This window comes from Poromitra crassiceps (assembly GCF_964638095.1).
Source record: "Poromitra crassiceps genome assembly, chromosome: 2".
NCBI classification, from domain to species: Eukaryota; Metazoa; Chordata; class Actinopteri; order Beryciformes; family Melamphaidae; genus Poromitra; species Poromitra crassiceps.
The window spans coordinates 83422278-83435427 of NC_139624.1; the positions used below are offsets into that span (position 1 = coordinate 83422278).

At 48.1% G+C, this 13150-nt stretch overlaps 1 protein-coding gene across 1 annotated transcript in view; it reads left to right on the forward strand.

Moving 5' to 3' along the window:
- Positions 1-900: 900 nt before the first annotated feature.
- Positions 901-13150, forward strand: part of vill (villin-like) — a 31013-nt gene continuing 18763 nt past the window's right edge. Inside the window, exons 1-7 of the mRNA XM_083655007.1 lie at positions 901-1041; positions 5730-5810; positions 5978-6052; positions 6425-6618; positions 8365-8473; positions 8812-8922; positions 9219-9424. Coding sequence (XP_083511133.1) covers positions 5739-5810; positions 5978-6052; positions 6425-6618; positions 8365-8473; positions 8812-8922; positions 9219-9424 — 767 coding nt within the window. The 5' untranslated portion in view covers positions 901-1041; positions 5730-5738. The remainder of the gene's footprint in view (positions 1042-5729; positions 5811-5977; positions 6053-6424; positions 6619-8364; positions 8474-8811; positions 8923-9218; positions 9425-13150) is intronic.

Genomic DNA, 13150 nt, shown 5'->3' on the forward strand with positions numbered 1-13150 from the left:
AATTTACTGTTGGACTAAGGTTTAACATCCACAGTCTTCAACACCAGAACTATGCTGCCATCGTCTGTAGGCTGTGTAGGCTATTGCATCAAAAAGTGTGCAAATCACTTTGGATACATGTGTTAATACATCCCCACATTTAGCATTGAACACATGTAAACAAGCTGCCAAAGCCTTCTCCTCAAGCACAGATCAAAGCCCTGAGCTGTAAAACCTTCAATCATCTCAAGCGTTCCTCTCTGAGTCTCTGTGTGTGTGTGTGTGTGTGTGTGTGTGTGTGTGTGTGTGTGTGTGTGTGTGTGTGTGTGTGTGTGTGTGTGTGTGTGTGTGTGTGTGTGTGGAGGCACAGAAGGAGAGGCTTAGCCATAGAACAGCTCTGATTCCTTTCCAAGACCTCTCGGAAACTCCTTGAGTCCAATTCCCCCCTCTGCTAGTGGTAAGAGTTAGAAATGAATATGTGGTGTCAAGTGGGATTGTAATGCCCGCTGTGCTCAGTCTAATACAAGCAGGGCTCAGGGTGGCTACAACAGCACCATCGGTACCTGGAGTCAGGCTTCAGTCCATCTTCATATTATCCTTCAGGAATTGTCGAAGCCTTTCTCAAGGACTTTTGGAGTCTGTGATGATACAGAAATCATCTTCTCCCTCCTCCTGGGAAGTATTGAACTTTACAAAGCCTGTAGTCGAGGCAAAGTCTCCATGTTCATGTATCCAGTGTCTGCTTTTTCTTTTTTCTTTCCCCCCCTTTTGGGTAACAATGTGAGAAAACGAATGAGAAAGAAAGTAGTGAGCGTATGGTATTTGTGAGACAGGAAATTGCAGGTGTGTTCAAACCTGTGGGGTGGGGCCAGGAGTCAAATACACACACACACACACACACGCTCACACACACTCACGCTCACAAACAGAAGCCTGCTCATAGGCACAGAGCAGTTGATACTTTTTCACTCTTATTACATAAAGACATCATTCATCTCACTAATCTACCTCCACAACTAGCAGGAGACACCATCGCCTACCTGCCTCCCACGTCTACGCACGGTAAGATCCACTATTTTGTGACATGATTACTTTATTTCTAGCTTGTTGAATACCACTCTTTCCATTGATTGAATTACTTTGTGAAGAATAACATCGCAGTCACTGCTCAAGTTGGAATGTGTGTTTTTTAAACTGACTTTACACCATGTTAAGCCTTTTCCACTGTTAAATAAATTGCAGTTGACTGCAGAGCTTCATGCGAGCTGGAGATAAATTATTTATAATATCCTATAATATATAATTATAATAATTATAACACTGATAATAACCTTCATGTGTGGTAAATGTGGTAGTTGAGTGTCTTAGAGTTCCCAGGATGTATTTAAGGTATTAACAAAGCTCATTGTGCCTGCTGAGTCAATGGACAGCACAGTTGAACTGATGTGAAACCAGTCTTTCCTGTCAGAGTAAGCATTGATGCTCTATCCTCAATTTGGTACTTCACAAATTATTTGCTCAAGTGTTTGCTCCCTATTTGTTTTAACCAGGATCAGATTGCAGAGCACACCAACTCTTTCAACTATACACCCTGCTACACACACACTACACACCCTGCTAAACACTCTATACACCCTGCTACACACACACTACACACCCTGCTAAACACTCTATACACCCTGCTACACACACTCTATACACCCTGCTACACACACTCTATACACCCTGCTACACACACTATACACCCTGCTACACACAATATACACCCTGCTACACACACTATACACCCTGCTACACACTCTATACACCCTGCTACACACACTCTATACACCCTGCTACACACACACTACACACCCTACACACACTCTATACACCCTGCTACACACACTCTATACACCCTGCTACACACACTCTATACACCCTGCTAAACACTCTATACACCCTGCTACACACACACTACACACCCTGCTACACACACTCTATACACCCTGGTACACACACTCTATACACCCTGCTACACACACTATACACCATACACTCTGCTACACACTCTATACACCCTGCTACACACACTATACACCCTGCTACACACAATATACACCCTGCTACACCCTGCTACACACTCTATACACCCTGCTACACACACTCTATACACCCTGCTACACACTCTATACACCCTGCTACACACACTATACATCCTGCTACACACTGCTACACACCCTGCTACACACACTATACACCCTGCCACAAACACTCTACACACCTTGCTACACACTCTATACACCCTGCTACACACTGCTACACACTCTATACACCCTGCTACACACACTACACCCTGCTACACACTCTATACACCCTGCTACACACTCTATACACCCTGCTACACACACTATACACCCTGCTACACACACTATACACCCTGCTACACACTCTATACACCCTGCTACACACACTATACACCCTGCTACACACCCTGCTACACACTCTATACACCCTGCTACACACACTCTATATACGCTGCTACACACACTATATACCCTGCTACACACACTCTATACACCCTGCTACACACACTCTACACACCCTGCTACACACACTCTATACACCCTGCTACACACACTATACACCCTGCTACACACACTCTATACACCCTGCTACACACACTATACACCCTGCTACACACACTCTATACACCCTGCTACACACACTCTATACACCCTGCTACACACACTCTATACACCCTGCTACACACACTCTATACCACACTCTATACACCCTGCTACACACACTCTATACACCCTGCTACACACACTCTATACACCCTGCTACACACACTCTATACACCCTGCTACACACACTCTATACACCCTGCTACACACACTCTATATAACCTGCTACACACACTCTATACACCCTCGCACAAGTACACAATTTGTTAGATTTCCCAGCTTATCTGGGATATTGAACGGGCAAACTTTTGATCATAAATGTATAACCCAGGGATGGGCAACTTGGATGATAGAGACAGCCACACACAAAAAATTCCTTGCTACCAGAGGGCCAGATTGTGACCGTGCACTTCCACCAGTAGCCTACTGTAACACCATCACTCCCAATTATAGCTACTAATTTGATGAAAAGGACTGGTAATCAAAGTTTATTATACCAAATTTATATTTTTCATATTCAAATTTAGTCATTCCTCCATTCAGATGACACCAGAAACTTTGCTCTAGCTTTAAAACAGCCCGCTACAGCAATTTGATGGGGTACATCACCCAAATATGTGATATTAATCAGATTAGTAATGTTGCATTTACAATGTGCATCCTGGATATAGATTGTTACAATAGCGTTAGCTCAAATGCTAACGTTAAACAGTGCAACAGACAATGCTAACACCATTAGCGTCATGTTCTGGGATGTACAGTAAAATTAAAACACATAATATGTGTTTTTATTATTTATTATTATTTGGGTGGTCTAACAACCTAACCAAACCAAAAATGTCCGCCTTGTAAAAAGGGGCCAGAGTGAGGTCGCCAGTTGCCCACCCCAGGTATAAACTAATCCATCTCCTGCCTCCAACTATTCCATCATTGGTTTAAGAGAATCAGATCTTGTTTATTTAGATTAGTTTTGCATTGTTGTGATTTTTGTTTAATACATACAAGACACATGATTGTAGAATCTTTCATAAAGTGTCTGATACTGTATTGTGATGCCTTGAGGGAGATCAGTTATTGTAGTAATAGTCTGATGTGATGTGAATAGACATGCCTGTAGGGTGTGTCAAGTCAACCTTCCTGACAACATGACAAAAGACATAAATGGTATTGGGGCATGTGAATAGTACCTGTTGAAGAAAGGTTCTTGAGTAAGAGGTTTGTCTTACTAATATATTTATTAAAGGCAGAGATGCATTCATACAATTCTTTGAAGAAGGAGAGATTTGAAGTAGTCTGTAAGGCTCTCCCAAGAATGTACAGAACATGCTGACATGCGAACAGGTTAGAAGCAGAGTGAAGACAAAACTATGTCTGCAACTGTCTGACAGACCCATCTGGCATATTAAGTTAGTGTGGTGATTTTCCATCATGAACAGTACATTCACAGAGGGAGACCCCAGTTCAGCTGTTAGTATAGTATAGTATAGTATGTTAAATGTGCTACCTCAAGGTTTTTATCCATAGGAAGAATTTCTATCTATAGTTTTAACATTGTTATTAAGCGGAATACTGGAGTATTAGCTCCTAAGTTTGTGGGGTAGTAATCACAGAAATATTATAGGAAATTGTAAAATTATTGAAAATCAGATTGTAGTCAGATTTGCCAATTTAGACCAAGCCCTATTGTTTTATTTGAGTTTTGGCCTGGTTGTATTTGCTCTCTGTGTGTCAGCTCCTTATCTGATTCTGTGAATATGATATTAATGAAGGGTGTGGCTAACATCCGGGTAGAGTATAACTGATTGGATATCACACACCTCACACCACCCACTCCATCAATCAGCTGCTGTGGCAGCCATATTGCCCAGCAAGTCTTTTTTTTTTTACCCCTGCATATGATTTTAAGACATCACACTGTACCATATACTTGCTATAAAATATAGGTGTGTGTTGTGGCTTTTCGCTAAGCTCCTCTAGAGCAGTGGTTCTCAAACTGACACAAATTAGAACATGGACACCCATTTGATACGATTTTGTCCCAGGGTCCCCCATCTGATAAGATTGTTGCTTTTAGATGTTTTATTACAGAAAGAAAGTGTATGAAACCCATGAACAAAATAGTCATACATTCTGTCATTATGTTAATTATGGATGTAATTATAGTGGAAATAAATTATCCCCATTTTTGCTGGGGACCCCCTGGAACCCCCTCAAGGACCCCTGGGGGTCCTAGGCCCCACTTTGAGAACCACTACTCTAGAGAATTACTGCGACTACAAATTATACAGCCATTTGATTATCCTGCTGTGTCTGCGTGGCTTTGCATTCATGACATGCTGAAACCAGTGCAGCATCCCAGCGAGACAGTGTTTCACCACTAAAGCTTATTGTTTGCACAGGCAGTGATGCCCTGTATTTGCTTATCAGTGCTGTTGTATCTCGAGAGGCAGTTAAGCACCACTGATTGCAGAACTTGTTTGTTGCCATGGCGGCAAGCTGACACTCATTAGTGGGATTAGAGGTGTCTCGCTGTCACAGATCCAATCTTTTGAAATGGTTTGCTCGTCATTGTAGAGCCATCTGCTTCCAGTGAAAAGATACATAACTCATACAGATGAGCCAGGAGGCGGATTTTGGTCTCACAAGTCACAAGCCGCATACAATATTTACCCGCTGAAAATACTTTGGAGGAGTTCATATTGAATTTGACGTGTTGTCAAACGTGCTGTGGAAGCTTTTGACACAAGTTTCATAATGGATGGGCATAATAATAAAGTCCTTGAGACTACAGATATTGTACATCAGCATCATTGATTTGATATTGGATCCCTGTCATCTATGGTTTACTCACTGCCCTTGATCATGCCATGTTGTTTTTTAATGCATCTCACCTATCTTGAATCTTATATACAACCTATCTTGAATGTGTTTTATTATACTGCATGAATCAGATACCGGTACATACAATATTGCGTCCGTCATATGCACTACGGAACAAACAATGCATGTTGTTCAATGCATGTGAAGAAGAAAGTCATATCAGTCACCATTACGAGCCTTATGTGTGTGTATGTGTTTCAGTTCAACAGAATGGCTGATGAAAACATAGATGCATTTCGAAGTGTCAGCCGGAAGGCAGGCCTGCAGATATGGACCATCAATGTGAGTTAACCCTCTAACCGAAGAACATGCAATAACACATAAGAATGTGTGTGTACACTTTACAGTAATTGGTCACACTGCATTACTTTAGGAAGTCTGACTTTTTGAGCATTTCTTTCCCTTTAATTGGATTTCACATGCATGCTTGGTGTTGTTGTCCTTTTCAGCACATGGAGATGGTGCCTGTTCCAGCCCAAGGCTTTGGCAACTTCTTTGAGGGAGATTGCTACATTGTTCTTTATGTGAGTACAATATCAGCTGATTTCCCAAGGGCAAATGGGTGATTTATGTGTCTGTGTGCAAGCGTGTGTGTGTGTGTGTGTGTGTGTGTGTGTGTGTGTGTGTGTGTGCGCGTGCGTGCGTGCGTGCGTGCGCGTGTGTGCGTGCGTGCGTGTGTGTGTGTGTGTGTGTGTATCAGTGTGTTCTGTGTGTGCTAATAGTTGTGTGGTTGTTTGTTGTTGTTGTTTTGGTGTGTGTGTGTGTGTCTGTGTGTGTGTGACGTGTGTGTGTGTGTGTGTGTGTGTGCATGTGTGTGTGTGTCTGTGTGTGTGTGTGTGTGTGTGTGTGTGTGTGTGTGTGTGTGTGTGTGTGTGTGTTTTCCCATGCCTCTTCAGATAAATCAGAACCAGAACTCATCAGCTGACATCCACTACTGGATAGGAAACGCCTCCTCCCAGGATGAGCAGGGTGCGGCGGCCATCTTTGTCACCCAGCTGGATGAATACCTGGGTGGCAGTCCTGTCCAGCACAGGGAGGTGCAGGGCAGCGAGTCGTCTCGCTTCAGGAGCTACTTCAAAAATGGCTTGATGTGAGTTAAAGAAAGGGCTGGAATGTGGATGAGAGAGGGAGAGGTTGTGGAGGAGGTGGTGGATGAGAGAGGGAGAGGCTCTGGAGGAGGTGGGGTGGATGAGAGAGGAGAGGCTGTGGAGGAGGTGGGGTGGATGAGAGAGGAGAGGCTGTGGAGGAGGTGGGGTGGATGAGAGAGGGAGAGACTGTTGAGGAGGTGGATGACAGAGGGAGAGGCTGTGGAGGAGGTGGGGTGGATGAGAGAGGAGAGGCTGTGGAGGAGGTGGGGTGGATGAGAGAGGGAGAGGCTGTGGAGGAGGGGGATGACAGAGGGAGAGGCTGTGGAGGAGGTGGGGTGGATGAGAGAGGGAGAGGCTGTGGAGGAGGTGGGGTGGATGAGAGAGGGAGAGGCTGTGGAGGAGGGGGATGACAGAGGGAGAGGCTGTGGAGGAGGTGGGGTGGATGAGAGAGGGAGAGGCTGTTGAGGAGGTGGATGAGAAAGGGAGAGGCTGTTGAGGAGGTGGATGAGAGAGGGAGAGGCTGTGGAGGAGGTGGATGACAGAGGGAGAGGCTGTGGAGGAGGTGGGGTGGATGACAGAGGGAGAGGCTGTGGAGGAGGTGGATGACAGAGGGAGAGGCTGTGGAGGAGGTGGATGACAGAGGGAGAGGCTGTGGAGGAGGTGGGGTGGATGAGAGAGGGAGAGGCTGTTGAGGAGGTGAGGTGGATGACAGAGGGAGAGGCTGTGGAGGTGTGGTGGATGAGAGAGGGCGAGGCTGTGGAGGAGGTGGGGTGGATGAGAGAGGGAGAGGCTGTGGAGGAGGTGTGGTGGATGGGAGAGGGAGAGGCTGTGGAGGAGGTGGGGTGGATGAGAGAGGGAGAGGCTGTGGAGGAGGTGTGGTGGATGAGAGAGGGAGAGGCTGTGGAGGAGGAGGTGGGGTGGATGAGAGAGGGAGAGGCTGTGGAGGAGGTGGGGTGGATGAGAGAGGGAGAGGCTGTTGAGGAGGTGAGGTGGATGACAGAGGGAGAGGCTGTGGAGGAGGTGGGGTGGATGAGAGAGGGAGAGGCTGTGGAGGAGGTGGGGTGGATGAGAGAGGGAGAGGCTGTGGAGGAGGTGGGGTGGATGAGAGAGGGAGAGGCTGTGGAGGAGGTGGGGTGGATGAGAGAGGGAGAGGCTGTGGAGGAGGTGGGGTGGATGAGAGAGGGAGAGGCTGTGGAGGAGGTGGGGTGGATGAGAGAGGGAGAGGCTGTGGAGGAGGTGGGGTGGATGAGAGAGGGAGAGGCTGTGGAGGAGGTGAGGTGGATGAGAGAGGGAGAGGCTGTGGAGGAGGTGGGGTGGATGAGAGAGGGAGAGGCTGTGGAGGAGGTGAGGTGGATGAGAGAGGGAGAGGCTGTGGAGGAGGTGAGGTAGCAAAACAGATGAAGACACATGTGTACACACAGTCACACACCTACACAGTAAGCCTCCTGAGACATGGCTTACTCCACTAATCCCTCTGTATGAAATGATGACGACATATGACACTTGTTTTGCTGAGGCGTCTCAAAGAAAAACACACTTTTATTTTGCCCACTTCATTAACCGATCAACTTTCAATGTGCTCTTGCTTTTGTTGTTGACGTCAGTTTCAGGATTCAAAGACAAATGATCCCAGGTGCTTTTGTATTTACAGTATGCTCCTATTAGTCTGGCATGTTTGTTTTATCACTTGAACTTTGATAATGTAATCTATTGTACTACACCTGACAAATACCTGACCTCTCCCTCAGCTACAAGAAGGGTGGAGTGGCTTCAGGCTTCCACCACGTCGAGACAAACGTCTACAACATTCTGCGGTTGCTGCATGTCAAAGGCAGGAAGCATGTCACGGCAACAGAGGTATGCAGAGGCAAACCGCCATCTTTGATCCTTTCTGTCCTTTCACTGAGTCATTGATAGGGTTTACTGGAGTCTGTCCACTAGCTCCCATTGGCTGTGTCACAGGCCTCATGGTGCCACTCCCTAAAGCAATTTGTTACACAGCTTGTGTGTTGTCATAGCTGTCAAAATTGGTGCCAATTGTCTCAGGTGTGTTCGCATTGTTTGGGATTTTATGTTACGTTCTTTAAACGTTACTAATTGATTTCTTAAGAGCAAACAATGTCAACTTGACGAATACGAAACTATTTGCCGTGTGTCCATCATGTGAACGTGCGTGCGTGCGTGTGTGTTTCCAGGTGGAGGTATCCTGGAACAGCTTTAACAATGGTGATATCTTCCTGCTGGATATGGGCAAAGCCATCGTGCAGTGGAACGGCCCCCAGAGCAACAGGAGAGAGAAGCTCAAGGTACACCTCCACTCTGATTGGTTTAAATATCAGTCCTTCAAAGCACATGTAGGTTTCAGATATATGTGTGAATTTTTTCCACTTGTGTATTTTGCCATTAGCCTACATGTGGCAGCGTTTACTTCAGGTGGGAACATTTCAATCACCACTTCTCTCCTCTTCTCCTCTCCTCTCCTCTCGTCTCCTCCTCTACCCTCTCGTCTCGTCTCGTCTCCTCTCCTCTCCCCTCTCCTCATCTCTCCTCTCCCCTCCTTTTCTCTCCTCTCCTCTCCTCCCCTCCTCTTCTCTCTCTGCAGGCAGTCCTGTTGGCCCAGGACATCCGAGACAGAGAGAGAGGAGGTCGTGCTCAGATCGGGGTGGTGGAGGGAGGAGATGAGGGAGACTCACCAGAGCTGATGAAGGTCATGAATGCGGTGCTAGGCCAGAGAACCGGGTCGCTGAGGGATGCCGTTCCTGATGACAAACCGGACCTGACACAGAACAGCAACGTCAGGCTTTACAAGTAAATACTCATTCTTGATCAATTACATTAAAGCCCCTGGGGAAAAATAATATATATATGTTTTGAGTTTGTCAGACCACAGAAAAATGTGTTATTAACCACTGTTGGGCCAGACATATTGGAGTATTGATATTGATATTGAATTAACATTGATATTGAATGAACAGTGATATTGAATGAAAAACATGTTGTTTGAACACTGACATTGAATGGGAGACATGCTGTTTGAATACTGGCTGGTCCTAGTGGAAACAGTGGGAGCACCTAACCCCCACAGACTTGGCCATTTGGGGCAATTTGAATACAGTACCACACCCGTGATAAAGCCACAGGGATGCGAGCCGATCCTTTGTCCCACAGCAGCGAGATAAGGGGAACCAATCGGTGTGCCTAAACCACAGCAAAGACACGCCCTGCACCCCAAAACATATACAGGTTTGGAACCTGAAAACTTCAGTTCTAAGTGACTTATCGTCGCAACAGGACGTACGTTTGTGTCCCGAGACAAACCGCCCTTCCCCCCTGCTCGGACCCGAGCCGCCCAGGCCGCAACCAGGCCGACGACCTCCATATCAGAGCCAAGCCAGCTCTGATATCCTGAAACCGACCCGCATCGCCTGAGCGCCCTCAACCCGAAGAAGCGAGCTGTGAGGTTCCCCCTTTCCTCCACTGAGACGACAGCAGATGCAAGAACTCAGCGTGGCCAGCTGAGATCGACTGCCTATTCTCAACCCCCCGCTCCGGCCTCCACGGCTTCCTCTTCGGGACAAGCGGCCGCCCGCTCCACGAGCCCCTCTCCTCCCCGCTGGAGAAACCTTGCGAGTCCGACCGCAACAAACCACTGCATCTGCGTTTGCAGAGCTGAACGAACAAGCCAAGTAAGAGACTGAATTGATCACTCACGTCCGGGCTTAGAATTGTTAGAGTTAGATGATATATATATCTTTAGATGTACATGATTAACTGATATGATACTGTGAATGAATCTGTGACTGTTTATATCTGACTGTGACTGTGGGTTATACATGCATTACTGACTCCGAGTGTTTAGACGCTAGCCAGTTACCTCTTCACCGATCCACCGAGTGGATCTAGCATAGCCAACGAGCTGAGAGGAACTTGTTTCGCCAATTCAAAGTCGATTAACTAATCGTGGCGGAGTAAGAGCCTCACGGCCCTGTTTTTCATCTAGACGGTTATTTCTCACCCACGGGCACGTGCGCAAGCGCGTGAACGGACCCTTCCTTGCTAAATACGCACGCACATAGCTATTAGTCGGCTAACCGCCATTTTGTGCCGAGAACGCATTCCATTAGTCTCCATCTTGGGCCGATCGCCATTTTGGCCCGAAAGCACACACCCGCATCCTCCATCTTGTGCCTAGTCGGTCCTTCCGGGTCGGCCATTTTGAGAACAGACCCCTCACGCACACACACACACACACCCCCACACACACACACTCTGCCTCCCTCTAGTGTTCATCCGGTGTTTTACACTTTTGATGCAGATAAATACCCCTCCCTCACATTCACCGACCAGGCATTGAAATGTTTAGATGGTAACTCAGTTACAACGTGAATCCACTGACTGTATTGCCAATCCCTCTCTTTTATTTTATACATATATTAAATATTGTCAACTTTTATTAGAATTCAACTGTTTCAGAGTGATTTTGTGGAATTGTGGTAAACTGTTGTCTAAGATATAAGAACTCTTCTTTCAGATTAGACTAAAGGTGATTCAGATTAGGTCCGGTGATTAAGCCGGTGGTGCCCCTAGGTTAATCCTTACCAAGGATTACATATTTGATTTTAATAACTTTATGAAATATTAATAATTTTCGGATTATTAATATTTTATCTTACCTAACTAAATTCACCCAAATAACGAGCACAACATTTGGAGCCCCGCCCGAGGCATCTTTCAGGCAGAGTTTACCACAAATATCACAATTTTGACTGAAACACTGAATTACCTAAACTGCATCGTGTAACCACTGAAGCGCATGCCAAGCACTGAATGCTAATAACCTCCCGAAACAGCTTCCAACCAGAACGAGCGGAGCCAGACAGAGCTACCACCGCTCAGACTGACACAGATTCAGACTGACACAGACAACTAACACAGTTCAATCGTTTTGATTTAAGAACCCCTTATTTCAAGCTTGCATAGCGACTAACTCCTAACATTAGGCAACGACAGTTGAATTAAAACCTGCTTATATTTAAAATTCAACAATAGGACTTTCGCAAACACAGTTTGACCAAGCCTATTTTACGTTTGCCTCTCAAATACAAGCTATTTGACATTCAAGCTACAGGTACGAGCTCCACCTAAGCTTAAGAAGTGCACTGACTAGCAGGTAAGATGTCACAGCACAACGACCAGAGTGCTGCTGCAGAGCACTCGGCCTCGCCCGACCAGCTGTTACATGAAACGCTCATGACGGTGGTTCCTCCTAGTGATGGACAGATCGAATATCTGCGGAAGCTCACACCAGGAGAATGTGAGAAAATGTTGGAAGGAAAAGCAAAAGCCATAAAACTTGACGGTAAGGTAGACGCTACCATCCTGTCAGAGATGCTTTATCTTGTCCTCCACAGAGATACCTTTTACAGGAAAACCAACGCACAGCTGCAGGAACGAGCAGCTGAGTTGGAAACGCAAAAGGCGCGTCTGGAAGCAACAGTCGAGGACCAAGAGAGGGAAATCGATACTTGGGAAAGGAGAGACGCCCGGAGAGAGGCGGACCTAGAGAGCGAGGAGGAGAAAAGGAAAACGGGTAGGTATGAAGCCCACCGGCTTGCATGTTCGTTCATCCCCCGACAGGTCCATAACCAGGAGCAACAGGTAATCTCGCCTCCACAGGTATCCTCGTCCCACGTTGCCCAGACACCTGCTGCGCTATCGCGCCACGGGCCCGGTGGTGAGGTCGAACCCTCACTATATACCATAGACACGCCCGCCATGCCCGAGTCCGGGGTCAGGGGACCCCGACCCCCATACGAGTCCACGCTTGTAAGGCCGTCGCGCAGGCACGAACAAGGGGGGTCGCTAACCCGTGAGAGTGGCCACAGTAAGGCCGCCTGGGAGCAACCACACTTCGGGGAGAGTAGGACCGAAGTCTCCCCTCCACCAGAGGAGGGGGGGAATAGACACAGGCGCGACCATCCCCCGCACCCACGCCCGGACGACTACCCCCCGCCCACAGGGCGGCGGGCAGACGACCACTGGCGCACCGACCGCCCGGACGACTGCCCCCCGCCCGCAGGGCGGGCGGCAGACGACCGCTGGGGCCACGAACGCCGCACCGACCGCCCGCAGGACGACTGCCCCCCGCCCACAGGGCGGCGGGCAGACGACCACTGGCGCACCGACCGCCCGCAGGACGACTGCCCCCCGCCCACAGGGCGGCGGGCAGACGACCACTGGCGCACCGACCGCCCGGACGACTGCCCCCCGCCCGCAGGGCGGCCGGCAGACGACCGCTGGGGCCACGAACGCCGCACCGACCGCCCGGACGACTGCCCCCCGCCCACAGGGCGGCGGGCAGACGACCGCTGGCGCGACGAACGCCACGCCGACTCCCACCCACGGGAGGAGCAACGCCGGCATGGCCAGGAGAGTAGGAGGAGCGAAGGCTACTACCAAGAGACGCCCCTCCTCTTCTCGGGTCACATGGGGCGTGGCCTATGGGCGGACGACCTCAACGACTCATCGTCATCC